We start from the raw sequence: 15849 nt of genomic DNA, 5'->3' as shown, positions 1-15849 counted from the left end.
TAATTTCTATTTAAATTATAAAGATTTGTTATAGTTTTTTTGTTAAGAATGAATGCAGATTGTGCGCCAATTCATAATAGCCGTGCACAATAGTCATTTACAATAAATTGACCGAATCAGCTGTTCATATATCAGCAGATTCTGCAATGGGTGCTTTCGTGCCCTTGTATATTTCGGTATAGGATTTTTGCAATCTGCAATCTTGCAAGAGCAAGAGAATACCCCTATTAAGTTTCACGGATATCCTATAAAATATGTATCTATATACACGTGATGAGCTAAATCGACCGATCCAAGTCCGTCTGTCATTCTTTTGAGATATCAAATTGATTTTGCCCACGTCCTTTTCTTACCAAGAAGTTCTACATTTGTCAGAACCGCTGATATCAGACCACTTTTGCTTATAACTGTCATAGAAACTGACCGATCAAAATTAAGTTCTTGTATGGAAAACTGTTTCATTTTAAAAGTGAGGAAACAACAAGGCAACGCTACATTTGCAATATATTGCTTATCAAAAGTTTATCGATGCAATCGAAGTTAAAGTTTTTTCTTAATATATGTATATTTAAAAAAATATATATATATTATTTAATTTTTTGCAATCTATATGGATTTCTTAGTACTTACAAGTGTCCAACTTCATGGGCAGCCACAATAATTCCGCTGAAACCGCCGGTATCCTCAATGATGGCAACACTGTTGACTTTTTCCAAACGCTTGTTCACAACGCAGGCACCGCCAACATATGCAAAACCTTTTCGTATGCGTTTTTATAACAAATACAACACAATTTTTGCAATGCAAACACCATACATTGATTGAAGACAAAAAAGTGTAAGAAAAAACTTAGCAATTAGTACAAGAATATGTATGTTTGTGTGCGCATAGTTATCTAAGCAAGCAGTAGGAAGTTGACAATTTACGCAAAAATTAAACCGAAACCATGACTTAAAAAATAATAAAAAATTAGATTAAAAATTACCAGTTTTTTTTATTAGAAATAGCTTTGTGCTGCGAAATACATACATATTTGTAAACCAGTAAGTGAAAAAAATTGCTAAAATTGCTTAATGCCAGCAGCTAGCATTTATTGCAATATTTCGCTTAAAAAAAGCTGGTAATCCAATCTAAATTTATGTGCTCGTATGTGCGTGTGCTTGTGTGACAAGGTAGTTGATGTATTTGAGGCGTGACGCAATTATGACATAAAATATGAGTATGAACACCGATCAGCAATCAATTAATACTCTTTTTTTCCAAAAGCAAATGTGTTGTAAAATAAGCCGTGAATTTTTGTGATAAGATCAGTGCAAAATGTCTGACGAGTTTTTATTATTTTTATGTGAAAAAGTATTATATACATATTCTTTAATAACATAACCTCACCATGCAACTTTTCTAAAGTAGCAGAAAATGCGGGTTAGTCTTTATTTTTATATAATTATTTTGGAAAATTTATATTTATAGGTAATTAACATCAAAAACAACTTTTCTAACTATGTTAGAATTTTACAAACTATCTTCGAATTTTACGAATGAACTTCGAAGTTTACAAACTACATTCAAAAGCCGTTATATAAAAATTTGTTATTTTACTTAATTTAAAGTAGATACGCAATTGTGTTTTTGTTTTCATTTCCTGTTCTTTCTCTTTAAGCTCTTTGCATTAAAAAGTAAACAATGCAATTTACCCATATCGCTGGTAAAAGTATCACTGGAAATTGGTTTTCTTTTGCTCCTTATAATCTACTTTTCGGCATTGCAGTGACAATTTGGAATTTTTTTTGCAATTAAGTCTCATTCATATTTTCTTATTGCTTTAATTACACATTTCAAGTTGGTCCTTTAAAACAATTTCCTGGATTCGCAAGTGGATTCCTACTGTTTTGAGCTTGTGACTATAACAAAAGTAGTATTATGCTATCACTTCTATTACTGAGAGTTTGAAAATCTTTTTCTTATAAAAAGTCTTGAAAAAATTGGCTGACAAGAAACTATACTAAAAAAATTTGGCAGTTCATTTCTAACTTGTTGTTATAATCTAACTTTTACTATGTTCGGACCGACAACGAAAACATGTTTTCGTGGAAAAACCGGTTTTCGCACGAAACCTTGTGTTTCCGTCCATGTAAAATCTGTCAAACGAAAGCACAGTTATCGCTGAAAACTACTTGAAAACTTACATTCCACTCATTATAATCGGTGCCTGCTCTAGTTTAATCGATGTTTTTGGAAGATATATTTTGCCGACCCTAAATTGTCACTTGATATTTGTTTACATTCCATATACAAAAACAGCTGTCGCTTGATATTCTCATATTAGGGGATTCCCTTGGTCTTGCAAAACCTTGCACGGTGCAGAAATTACAGAATTTTCTTCTTGGTGCAACGGCACAACAACAAACGCACATAGAAAATTATTTGCAATGGCTATAAATATGTCAGACCAAAACCCACGTATATTTTCGTGCCGTCATATATCACTAGATTCTGCAATGGGTGCTCTCTTGGCCTTGCATATTTCGGTATAGGATTTTTGCATTTTGTGTCATCGTGCAATCTTGCAAGAGCTAGAGAATGCCGCTATGATAGTTGTCAGTGAAAACTCATCGAAAACACACATTGTCGGTCTGAACGACTTAGATTCCACAACATACAAATGTGTTTTCAAAATGTTTTCAATGTCGGTCCGAACATAGTATTTGTGTGTGACAACGAAACATTGTGTACACAGCTTAAAGATGTTTATCGATTGTTTATATTGATCGACTTCCTTACGGGGCATCTCGACAAGCAAAAATTTATGGTATACTAACTGTACAGGTGTACGTATAGACTCCATAAGCAATATGGAATGCAATATATGGCATAAAACTTTGTATGTTTTTTATTGTGTGACAGTTCAGTTTTCATTCCTATGAAAATTTCGAAGATTCAACACAGTACATTTACATATACACCGACGGCAGTTTTATTTCGGTTATTTTAAATTTAGTAGCCCGAGTGTTAAGACGGTTGCGCTAAATTATAAAATTAAAAGTACGAAGTAATATGAAAGTACATATTAATTTAATTAATATTAATTATAAGAATTCTTCTTAATTCATGGACGCAAATTTCGAAGGAGTGTGCGAAAGATATTAGAGCAATTAAAAAAACAAAAAATTAAAAATCTACGGAAGCCAAATGTCCTAGAGGAGCTAATGGTGGATGGGTGCAGAAAGTCTGGAATGTCGGCTGATGTGGTATATGAACCAATTTATACTACTATAAGGAAATGTCGTTTCTCGACCCTATTGTAATTCTGAAGGCGACAAAAATCTGAAAAAAATTGTTAAAGTCCTGTTCTTCCTCCCATAAAATATATTTAAGGTGATGTGTTTCCAAATCATGAAGACCTCTAAATTCCAGAAATGGATTTAGCCAGTATTTTGGTCTTCTTTTTTTGTTTCTTTATGTATTTCCTAAAGCCTTTTCAAATTTTTAAGTGCTCGTACTTGCCTTCTTGACGCCATTTCGCAAATGATTATGCTATGATAGCAAATGTCCACATACAGATTTAGAATAGACAATGGCAATAGTTATTATGCCATAAACTTTTGCCTGTCGAGATGCCCCGTAATAACGGAATAGTATAAGGATTTATTGGAAATTTTAAACGTTAATTGTTTGTGAAAAAATCTTCTGAGGAACTAAATGCCAAAAACTATATTATTATACTATTTATGACTTAAATCGAATGACTTGCTATAATCGAAAATACAATACTATTGGTTAGAAAAAGGTGTATAAACAGAATATTAAAAAAATAATAATAAATATAACTTTAGATAAAATATGGTAAAACATTTAAAGCATAAAGTAATACTTATAAGATAGCAGAGTTCAAAAAGATTTAAAAGAAACTTTGACTGTAGGAAAGAAAATATCACAGTACTGTCAGCAGTGGGTATCAGCTGCGCGCATCTTTGACATTAAGCGCTGCAAGCGTGTGAAATGCGCTTAATCACTTTCGACATATTTACACGTTTAGTAAAAGGAAATATAATTTTTGTTTATTTTACAAATACAAGTTTTCAAAGAATATCACGTGCTCTGTTTTAAGGCGAGAGTAAAGAATAGTTGAAGAGTAAACGTGCTTGAGATTCGAGTCAACGAGAAATATTACACACAGTTTGAATGATTTGATGTGACGAATGCTTAAATGACATTTGTGTTTCTGTTTTATTTTATAACGTAAAGTTTTCTGCTTTTTATTGCGCTTCAAACTCCTCTTTTTCTTTATGTACACTTCGTTTTTTTGCGTCAAATTGACATTTACCTGCTGTACCACGATTACATTCGCCATAAGCTGTTGTACGTCTGCACATATCAAGTCTGTGTTGCGAAACGAGTTGTTTTTAAAGTTAATGAGAAAATAAGTTATTAAATACGATATTATATTTACTAAATTTATATTAAGGCATAAAAAGGAGTTCATATCAAAGAGGAGATTTGATAGATTTAGCAAGTTTTGTTGTTTAAATTCAGTCAGTAAAGGGTGTGATGTAGAATGTTCTTCGGATAATTGAAGTAGTCTACTTAAGCTAGCTTCATTATATTTTATTAAGTTATCGTAAGGTTCACACGATGAAACTATCCTAATTAACTGCGATGTTATTGTATTTTATTTTTATGTATTTTCAACCAATTGCTTGCAAATATCATAATTTAAATTTACGATATATGATTACGATATGACTAATTCATTATTATATCGCAGTTTTTCATCATAAAATGCTTAAATTAAAAAAGTACTTTGGCTAAAACTCTTACATACGATATTTAGAACTTACGATATATGCTTGTGCACCAAAATCTCGAAACTTTTTCTATTGCTTTTCGCTTTAAAAGGCTTAAATAACTGCAAAACTTAAAACTGACTTAATTGTGACTAAATTACGATATATTTTAAATTTACGATATAAGTCTTAGTAGAAAAAAAGATTCACGTAGACTTCTCTGAATTATTGATTTCTCCGAATTATGAGAGCTCTGTAAAAGAGCAACTTTAATTTACGATATTACTACACAGTGCTAAAAATAAGGCACTTCAACACAGCTTCTATTATAAAAAATCTTTTAATTATTTTGCTTCATATAGAAACAATATGCAGTTATTAAATATAAAATTCAAAAAGCCCAACTCCTTTTATTTTTATTATGCATTTCAATACTCAAATTAGTAAAACTTCTGTATTATCCGCCAACTTAGATTTACGATATTAGATTATAGCTCGTTTTGAAAGCACTTAAAACTGTTAAATTTTACATTTACTGAATTAGGACTGTCTAAAAACGAACAGACACCAACCAACCATCAAAATAATAAAACCGTTAGCGTAAGATATGTATTCAATCTACGATATTTGTAACATCAGTGTAATTTTGAATGTGCTGAAATAAAAACTTGAATGTGTGAGTATGTGTGCACTTATGTGGTGTTCTTGTTTGTGTATTCAAACACTTTTACATTTTGTTGTTGCGAAGTTTACTGTTATTTTCGTGTTTTTAATGTATAGTATGTGCTATGTGCTGTAAATGTTTGCCGCTAACAGTTAACACGTTACACTATACATACATATGTGCGCTCTCGTCAATTGATATTCTTACGATAAACCCCATAAAAAAGCTTCAAATGTATTATTCAGGTTAATTTCCAAACAAATTAAGATTTCGAACTACTTAAGAAACTAGTTGTAAAAAATGGTAGATTTCAGATTTTTACCCGCAGTGCCTTTGGTGCAACGACCGCCTTTACGTCTTCGACACATATCATACCTGTATTATGTATACATTTGAGTATATGCGTATTGAATTTTTACGATAAACGAAATAAAGTGTAGAAAAGTAGTTAAACAGCAAGAAAAATAGCAAAAGAAGTTTTTAAGTGTTAAGAAATAGACATATTTTAAATGAAAATAAGACAAAAGAATTTGGAGAATTTGAAAGAATTATTGTAAAAATGTGGAGAAAAATCTCTACACTATTATGACGACAACTGTCGGCAAGTGCGCCAATTAAATGTTCACACCTGCCTTCTCAGCTGCGCTGCTTTGATTTTTTGATTTCAATTTTTATTTTTTATACTTGTAATTTTATTTCTGCTTTAATATTTTTTTATATAATTTCCAAGTTTTTTTTAAATATTTTTTTGTAAATTTTTTAAGTTTTTTTAATATTTCTTTCTTTTTAATTTTTTTTTACTTATTTTGTTTTTTGTAAATTTTCTGCGTGCTTTACTCACTTGGTTATCGCGACAGCAATATCGTAGACGGGCAAACGGCGCTCACGGAATAAATATTTACCCATATCGGTTAAGGCAGCCGCTGAATCGATGGCATCTCGTCCGACACGATTCCTTTCCAGGTATGGTGTTGCATCTCTTCCCTGTTGTCATCACCACATATATTTTCGTAAAAATATGCGCAAAAGCCGTTGTGAAGTCACATTTTGGCGCAAAAAATGAGAAAAAAAGAAAAACACGAAATTGAGATTATTGTGTAATGAAAAAATCAAAAAGAAAAAGAAAAATAAAGTGAAATAAACAAATGAAATAAATAACAATGTAACGAATGAATGACAACAATATGACCGGTGTTTACGTGTTTCAGATGCCAAATTGGCCGAGTGGCAGTACTTGAGTAGGAAGTCAGAAGTTGTCAACGAAATGAGGTGACATTTTTTTCGACCAAATTAATACGAAAGAAAAAAGTGAAAGAAACGAGTGCAGAAATGTTACATAAATTTTCTTCAAAATATGTTTTGGATTAATTTGGCTTAAATTGCAAGTTATGGCAACGGCAGTTGAGCACAATTATCGATAGTAAAAATATCAGTATTTAAATATTATAAATCAATTATACAAATATATAAGTAAATCAAGTCTACTTGAGTTTCCTATTTAGTTGGCATAAGTAATATACAGAGGTGTTTCTAAGCAATTTTACAACGCCCATGGATCATTGCCGTCAATTTGGAATTAGCATACGATTTCTGTAACACCACAAGTGTCAATCAAACTTTAAAATTAGCTTAAATAAATTACTAATCATGATATAAATCATGTATAATAATAAATGCAGCTGTGTTTACAATGTCAGCGGAATGTTTTACACACTAACAACAGTGCCCGCTTGTTGCTCTAGTATATAATAAATTCAATTTACTGATGTAGCGGACAATTATAATGTAAGCATGTAGATTGAGAACGATCAAACACCTACTGCGGGCGTACGGTTAAAAGAAATATAAGAAAAGCTTAACTACTATTTTTTTTTTAATCCTTTCAAGCTTCTAGCGTACAGCTGCAAGCGAAACTATTGTTTTTCGGAAAAGGCAAAAGAATAGCTGGTACGATGTGGAGAGCAACAAAGCGTCGGGGCCGATGTATTGTCGGCCGAGCTATTCAAATACGGTGATAAAGAACTGATAAGGAGCATGCATTAGCTTCTTTGTAGACGATTAGAATTTAAGTGTGCCCTGCCCAATCTAAAAAAAAGGGAGACCTCACAATTTGCGCATACCGTGGGATAAGCCTCCTCAACATGGCATTTAAGGTTCTATCGAGCGTACTGTGAAGGACTAAAGCTCACCGTTAACAAACTGATTGCACCTTATTAGTGTGGCTTTAGGCCTGGAAAATCAACAATTGACCTGATCCCAAACTCGGCTATAACCGCGTAAGCGGTGTCTACGCCAACTAATAAGAAGAAGAAATCGATTAATTATCGATAAGCATAAAATATTACTTAGCAACTGATAGCTACCAAAAATCCAATATATAAATTGAATGTATTCATAGCTTAAAGTTTACAAGAATGGGAGCATTAGGTGCAGTTTGATTTCGTTGCAATGCAAAGTGGAAAAGTGAAATTCAAAGTGGCAAATGTAAAGGTGATTATGTACAAAACTGCACCTGTTACAGCTACCTTTTGGCCTTTCGAAATTGCAACTACGCTACGAAAATGTTTAGCCAAAAGTAATAAATGAATATGAGAAAAAACTACGATCAAAACCGGTAATCAAAAGTGAAGAAGTCTCAAACGAAAAACCATTTGCCACAACCATCAGCTGGAACACGTTTAACCTTTTCGTGCCAACAGTTAGACGCCAGCTGATAATGGATGCTACGTACGAAACTAACGGTAATTGATTGAAATAAAAAGAAACAACAACAAGCAATAGCAAAAACATTTGTTATGCTTTGACAAGCCAAAACGATGCTATTGCCAGCACAACAGTTACAGTAATGTGCAGTTAGTTGAAAAAGTAACATCTTCGAATGAAACGAACGACGGTTTTTGCGCTGTATATATACAAACACACACACAAATATAATAACGAAACGGCCATTGCAATTTACTAACCTTTAAAATCCAATATTAGTGGTATTATGCAATGGAAATGTTAAGATTTCCAACGGAATGCCGAGGGAGGCCGCAACGAAATGTGGTTGGCATTCGCATGGGCTATGCTAAGTATATTGTTGCTGTTGGCGCTGTCATTAAGCGCATACGAGTTGCGTCAGCGACGTAGCAGTCGGTATAACGATAAAGTGATCGGTAAAGGAAAACAGCAAACAGCTATTGAGCTGCTATTTTAAAGGCAAATAGTAAAGCTGAGCTTTGTTTATGGTGCCAAGCGGTAGCCGAAGATGCATGATCTACACGCGCGCGCATGTAATGGCCTTACAACGGGCTGACAATGCAAATGCAATTTACTACAAGTGCGAATTATTTGCATATGCCAGGCAAACACAAAGCGGAAACCAATTTCCGTTGCAATGCTGCAGATGCACAGCAGCCAATGAAGTAAATAGACACACAAAAACAAGACAAAAAATAAAAATTGACTGCAGCAGCTGTTGGCAACAGCTGATAGAGTGCGCGTTAGTGGCGAAGAAGCGTGGAAGCGTGATTCGTCTTACATTTTTCGTGCATCATGTGGTGGTGATGCTCTGTGCTTGCAATACAGCCAAGTATATCAGTTAGACAGTACATAGTGGCAGCAACATTCGACAATACACAAAGTCAAGACAAAAATAAAGTCAAAGTCGTTCAGCGCGATTGCTGTACTTCCCATACATTCAAGATAAGTATTTGAACTAGTTTCAATCCACTTGATATTAAAATTTAAATGCAATTGCATTGCCGCTGAAGATGAGTGCTGTACGTTGAAGCGTGTAAGTGTTGCAGGCGCGCTTGCGCAGAAGCTATAGCTGGAATGCTGCTGTTCTGAGTGCCTAAAAATTATTGTTTATATATTTGCGACCACTTAACAGTTGGTAAATGGCGCAAAGGTCTAAAGCGCTTGCTACAAATCGTGAGTTGAGTGCAGGCAATGTGTGGCAAATATGTCTATTTGACATCAAAATGTTGTAAAAATATGAAAAAGTTGAAAAATTTCCAGTTTTGTCTGTCACGCACAAAGACGGTCGCTTGCTGCGCTGCATTTTGATTAAAACACGGTAGATCAACGGCGTTCTGCTTCGGCTGTCAAATGAGCAGCGTCTGCTGTTGTTTTTATATATATTCTCCAATATTTCTACATTTGTTGCAAACATTTTTTAACACATCTGCGTGCTGGCATTTATAATGTTTATTGTGCGATTCGGTTGAAAATTAATAACATTTCGTATGTGTCCTTGATGCGATTTTTATGACCAAAATTCGATGATAATTCAATCATTGACAAGTGCATAAAGTTAACGAATTGTTCTTGGTATTGATTTGTGTTTCGCTGATTTGCTCATTAAAAGCATTCATTATTATCGCTTAAAAGCAATGTGAGTGGAAATTTGCATGCAACACCGCAGAGTTACTGTCCGCACAAAAAGGTTCAATGCACCTAAGTAACTACACCTATGTATATACTGAGGAAATTATATGCAAGGAGAATCCATGTTTATACATCAAATGACGCGACTCGCTTCGACACCATGCACATCGCTAATAAGGCGATAATTAGAAAATTTATCGAATATAAAAGTTATGAAAAGCTAGTTACATCACTATGAAATAAAGTTTAGCTATTTAACATTTAATAATTCGCAAATCAATTACAAATTCGTGAATACTGATTGTGTGAAAATGCTTAAAACCGAAAAGTTATTTGGCAAAATAAATAAACATATAGCTATTGACTTATTAATGAAGTTTTGCTGTCGCTAATGTTGTATTTTAACTTGAGATAACTACTCTTCTTCTTCTCCTTCCGCGGTTATAGCCGAGCCAACAACAGCGCGCCAGTCGTTTCTTCTTTTCACAATGTGGCGCCAATTGGATACTCTAAGCGAAGCCAGGTCTTTCTCCACCTGGTCATTCCTCTTTCTCCGGCGGGTACTGTGTCGAATACTTTTTGAACTGGAGAGTTTTGTGCATTCGGACGACATGACCTCGCCAGCGTAGACGCTGTCTTTTAACGGAGGTAAAAAAAAAACTTTTTTTCGAAGGTATAGTAATTTTATTCGGACCTTTTGTACATTATTGAGCACACTTTTGACAACATAGGGCTACTTTTTTCGTCACTTTTTTAGTTTATAACTTTAGACGCGATTTTCTGAAATCTACTAGCCCGTGTTCACTGATATTTCAAAAATCGGCGCATCGGTGCATCAGCTTCTACGAATACGGTGTGTTCTGCCTATCCACAAAAAGGGAAAGGTGGAAGATGTGAAAGATTAAAGCCCACCGTCAACAAACTGATTGGACCTTATCAGTGTGGCTTTAGGCCTGGAAAATCAACAACTGACCACCACCATGCGCCAAATCTTGGAAAAGACCTTTGAAAAGAGAACCGACACACACCATATCTTCGTCGATTTCAAAGCTGCTTTGGGCTGCATGAAAAGCAGCGGTCTTTATTCTGCAATGTCTGAATTTGATATCCCCGCAAAACTAATACAGCTGTATAAACTGAGTTGAGCAATACTAAATGCACCGTTAGGATCGGGAAGTACCTCTCCGAGCCGTTCGATACCAAACGAGGTTTCAGACAAGGCGACTACCTTTCGTGCGACTTCTTCAACTTACTCTTGGAGAAAATAATTCAGAACTAAATGGAAAAGAGTTTACAGCTGCTGATGTACACCGACGATATAGATATCATTTACCTCAACAACCGCGTCGTTAGTTCTGCTTTCTCCAGAATGGATAAGGAAGCGAAGCAAATGAAGCAAGAATATTTAATCAGAAATATCTTCTGTCAACAAACAAACAGTCGTCGCACTCGCGAATAGGCTCCCATGTCACTGTTGTCACTCATTACTTCTTAGTCGTCTATCTTGGAACCATTGTTAACATCTGTGCCAAATGTCACATCAAAATAAGCATTAATGTATGGTTTACGCTTGTCTTTCTGAAGCACATTCGGCGATTTGTATGAACAGTAAAATTATTCATCAAAGATGTTCCATTATGTTTTGTGTGCGGAACTATATTTCGCAATCAAGTGTTTTAGATTGGTACAAATTATTCAAAGAAGGAACGAGAGGCCCAGGACGGCCATCAACATCAACTGATGATCAACACGTTAATAAAATAAAGGAATTGGTGCTTGAGTATCGACGATTAAAAGTCAGAGATCTTACTGGGATCGTTGGAGTGTTGAAAGTATCAGTGAAAACTATTTTGAAAGATCATTTGAGCCTAAGAAAAGTGGAAGCCAAAATCACAAAATTTTTTTGAAGAACAGCGTCGCGTTAACGTTTGTGAAAAACTGCTTTCCGACTATCCCGATGTCATTAAACGTATTATTTCTGGCGATGAGTCTTGGATCTATACTTACAACCTGGAAACAGACGATAAATCGGCCGAATATCGTGGGAAAGGTGAGCCGAAGCCGAAAAAACCATGTCAAAGCAGTTCAAAAATCAAGGTTCTTCGATTATCGACGTGTGGTGCGCTCCGAATTCCTTCCGACCAACTAAACTGTCAACAAGGAATACTATTTGAGTGTTGTGCGTCAGTTGTGCGAGGCTATTCGTAAAAAGGACCGTCAAAGGACCGCTCCGGGGGAATCGTTTTAAGTGAATTGAAGACTTTAACAACTGCTTCAAGGATTGGGAAAAGCATGGTGGGAGGGGAACAACATAAATGTTGAAGAATAAATTAGGATTGTAAAATTATGAACAAAGTCTTATTACTTTTTATTTCTTTCCAACTATCGGAATGCCATTAGAGGCAGCGTGAAAACAATGCATAAAATATGTCAAGTCATAAATGTATTTATCAGCTGCCAAGTGTTGCATAAAATAAATTATTGCTCTATTGCACTCTGCCACGGATAGTTAGAAAATAACAAAGTACTAGCGGATTGTGATCCATAGACCCTGCAGATAACCGTTATACGCTAAGTAAATACCTGTGATATGTTTATGAGCGCTGCATTCGGTGGTGACTTGAAAACGGCAAACGAAATAAATTTTCTACGTTAAGCCAGATATGCCAAGTCGGGTTTATATATGCTATATATGTATGTATCCATGTGGAAATGACGGTAGCGCGCCAACGTTGGAAAGGCGGTTGTTAAAATTCAATTTTGCAAATAACGATAAAGGAAAAGTCATTTGAAAACAGAGCAACAATCAAATGCTTGACCCCGCCAACAACAAATCGCCAAACAAGTGGCGTGCAATTGTGAAATATGGCAGACAGTACTATGGTAAAGTAATAGTACGAACACATTGTTGTCGGCCACGCGTGTGGGCGTACTTTTGACCATTATGCAAGCACAATGTACACGGCAGAGGAAAAAAGTGCAAGCCGCACAAAAAAAAAAAAAAAAAAAATACAAAGAAAAAACAAATAAATTGATAAATGAAATATATAACAACAACATATGGTAGTTGTAAGTGGTATGCAGAGCGCTGAAACACTGTCCAGTCGTTGCAGCTCGCTGTGTAACGTTTTTTGTGGCATAAACAGTGAAGCCGCCATCATAAAAATTGTGATAAGATATTGTAAATATAGGCAAAACTTCTGTAAAAAAATAAATTTATATTTTTTAAGCATTAAGACAACAAATAAAACAACAACAAACATGTATAACGGTATTACTAAATTGGTGTGTTGCAATAGCAGCGAAATAAATTTGAAGCTATCAGCGCGTGGGCCTACAAGTTGTCCAACTTAAGTAAATAAATGTGGCGCAAGCATGCATATAAACGAACAAACATATATACACACTTACAGATATACAAACATACATACCTACTACATACAAATATGTGTGAAAATTCAATCAGCTAGCTTATCCAAAACGCTACGCCAGCCGCTTGCAACAGCAATTTTCCTTGAGTATTTACCACCAACCAAACGCAGCGCGCACACGCACGCCAATTGACAGTCGTTAAGATTTATTGCTGGCTATAAGCAAATTTGCGCAAATCTCTAATTCGTAGGAAAATAAATTAAGTATGTGAACTCTTGAATGACTTACTAAGTAAAGCACTGTAAGCGCAGAAAATTAATATAAACAGCAGTCAATAAATCATTGGTGGCTTCACAGCCACACACACAGCGGCACGCATGTGCAGAGTGTGTTGCCAGTGAAATAGGAACAAAATTGCGCTGCTGTGACCGATACTCGTATCAGTCTCGACGGCTCCTTGCGGAAATCTAGCGCGTTTAGTCTGCAAATGACCAAACCCAAACGACGGCAGACAAAAAGCAGCAACAACAATTCGGCCAAAAAAGTAAGTAAATCACACGTTTTTGTGACGGTTGTCAAAGGCGTGAATTCTGTCTGTCATTCGACTTGCGAAAGTAAACCGGTAACGCCGTCGCTGTTATAGTTTTTGGACGCTGAATAGAGCGGCGCCGCTATGAAAATTGCGAAAAAATTATATCCGCGCTGGGCGCTGCGGCATGCAGTGAAATATATCTGCAAATACATTTATTTTAATTCAAAGTTAATGCCTCGGTGTGACGTTGTGCCGTCGCCCGCGCACCGTGCACCACGCTCGGTCTCATGCGGTATATGCGGATATATGTTGGCGCGTTGTTGCTGTTTTTTGTTTGCTCTATACTCGTATGTGTGATGCAGAGTTCGTATTAATTTGTACGCGCATGCTGAGCGCGCGCAGTGTGTGTGAGGTTTAGGCGTGTGGCTTTAAAAAAATTGACGCAATACTTTTGACAAATATACTCGTACCGAAAATTATGTAAAATGCCAATTAAGCAATTTGAAGAAATATGCAGTCGCGTTTAAGTGCATAGCTGGCGTATGCAGTGTTGGAAACTCTAGTCAACAGTTTCTTGGGCAAATACTCGTATATGAAGTGCACAAAAAACTCAGAAGTCCACTTGATTATTAAATTGTTAGCCAAGAAAATGTAATTGACCAGCAGAGAATTGAAATCAGGAAATTCAGGAAACGAGTATACTAATTGATAGACAACTTGAATGCGACCTATATTTTTAGTTGTCTGCGGTAACACCGTTTAATTTTCGTTTTGAGGGGTGTAATTCATATTATTAATTTGTTATTGCCTTAGTTTAATTGTATGTATGACAGCTATGTGATATAATGGTCCGCTCTGGAAAAATTCTTCGGATATTGCATCGTTGATTTCGTTTTCCATACAAAATCTTGAATTTGATCGTTCAGTTTGTATGGAAGTAATATCCTATAGTAGTGGTTAATGACCAGCTTCTTGAGGAGAAATCTAGTTCACGGATATATAGATGGAGAGGCGGACAGATAGATGGATATGGCTAAATAGGCACAGCTGATACTTTATAGAGTCACTGACTTTTCAAGCGTCGTGGCAAACTTAATAAACCAAATTCGGGCATAAAATTAAATCATTGTTAGTCATATCTTCAACTTTCGGGTTTTGGTTTACGCAAAATTTGAGGTTATACTTAGGTATTGAAATAAATTTTAGTTGTGTAGATGCTTAATGGTTCGTAAATCTTATATTGCAGCTATGGATTCATCAAGAAATGTGACTGCCACAGATTGGTCTTCCTCACGATTTTACTGAATAAGTATGAAATCGCATCATTATAAAATAATGCTGGATCTACTTGATAACCAACTGATGAAAAAATTTAAAATAATCTAAATTATACTATATGTATCGGCAAAGTCAACTTTATATATAACGCCCTTTTTTCACGCTGCGTATCGCAATTTTACCGACAAATTAGCGGTTATGAAGCATTTCCGAACTTTTGATGAATTTCATTAGAAAATTTTGCATGCCAGGAATGGCATGCGGAAAATTGCCTTGGAACTATCGCTTTTAGATTCTTCGATGTTGTTCAGAATCTGCGATTGAACCCAAGTCTCATATAGTCGTCGAACGTCTCTCGAGCTTCTACATCATGGTTACTAATCTGATTTCTCCAAACGAACTAAGTAGTAGAGACCACGTTAGCAAAAGGAAAATGCCGTAATACGATTTTGGCAAAATTCTGAAAGGTCGCAACGCAGACCGCTTAGCAACCGCAGTAATTAAAAATTGTGAATTGACCTGTTTGAGGTTAGAAATAATAAAAACATATAAAAAATGTAGAAAAAACAAGCACAAATTAATGACAACAATTTTAGCGCAATCACGCATGTTCTTAATTGCCTATGCGTGAATTAATTAAGAAACGCCAGCAGCGCTTAGTAATAAAACAGCTGCTAACTACAGGCTGTCAGTAATAAACAAATAAAAAAGACCGATGAAAAACCAAACATTTTAGCAATTTTTTATTTGCAAAAGAGATTAAAACAATTTCCCAGATATGTTCTTGCAAAAACGTTGAGTTGACATGAAGATGTATCGCAAATTGCGAAACTTCTGCGCGTCTA

At 35.2% G+C, this 15849-nt stretch overlaps 1 protein-coding gene across 5 annotated transcripts in view; it reads right to left on the bottom strand.

Annotated features, from left to right (window-relative positions):
- The window catches only part of LOC120770924, a 162642-nt gene that overhangs the window by 8164 nt on the left and 138629 nt on the right, over positions 1 to 15849 (bottom strand). For all 5 annotated transcript variants that reach the window (XM_040098623.1, XM_040098626.1, XM_040098627.1 and 2 more), the window contains exons 9-11: positions 6290 to 6432; positions 5771 to 5823; positions 631 to 757 (exon numbers count right to left, since the gene is read on the bottom strand). In XM_040098623.1, the coding sequence (XP_039954557.1) occupies positions 631 to 757; positions 5771 to 5823; positions 6290 to 6432 (323 nt within the window). The remainder of the gene's footprint in view (positions 1 to 630; positions 758 to 5770; positions 5824 to 6289; positions 6433 to 15849) is intronic.

Source organism: Bactrocera tryoni, chromosome 3, assembly GCF_016617805.1.
Source record: "Bactrocera tryoni isolate S06 chromosome 3, CSIRO_BtryS06_freeze2, whole genome shotgun sequence".
Lineage (NCBI taxonomy): Eukaryota > Metazoa > Arthropoda > Insecta > Diptera > Tephritidae > Bactrocera > Bactrocera tryoni.
This window is presented reverse-complemented; position numbering and strand designations above follow the sequence as displayed.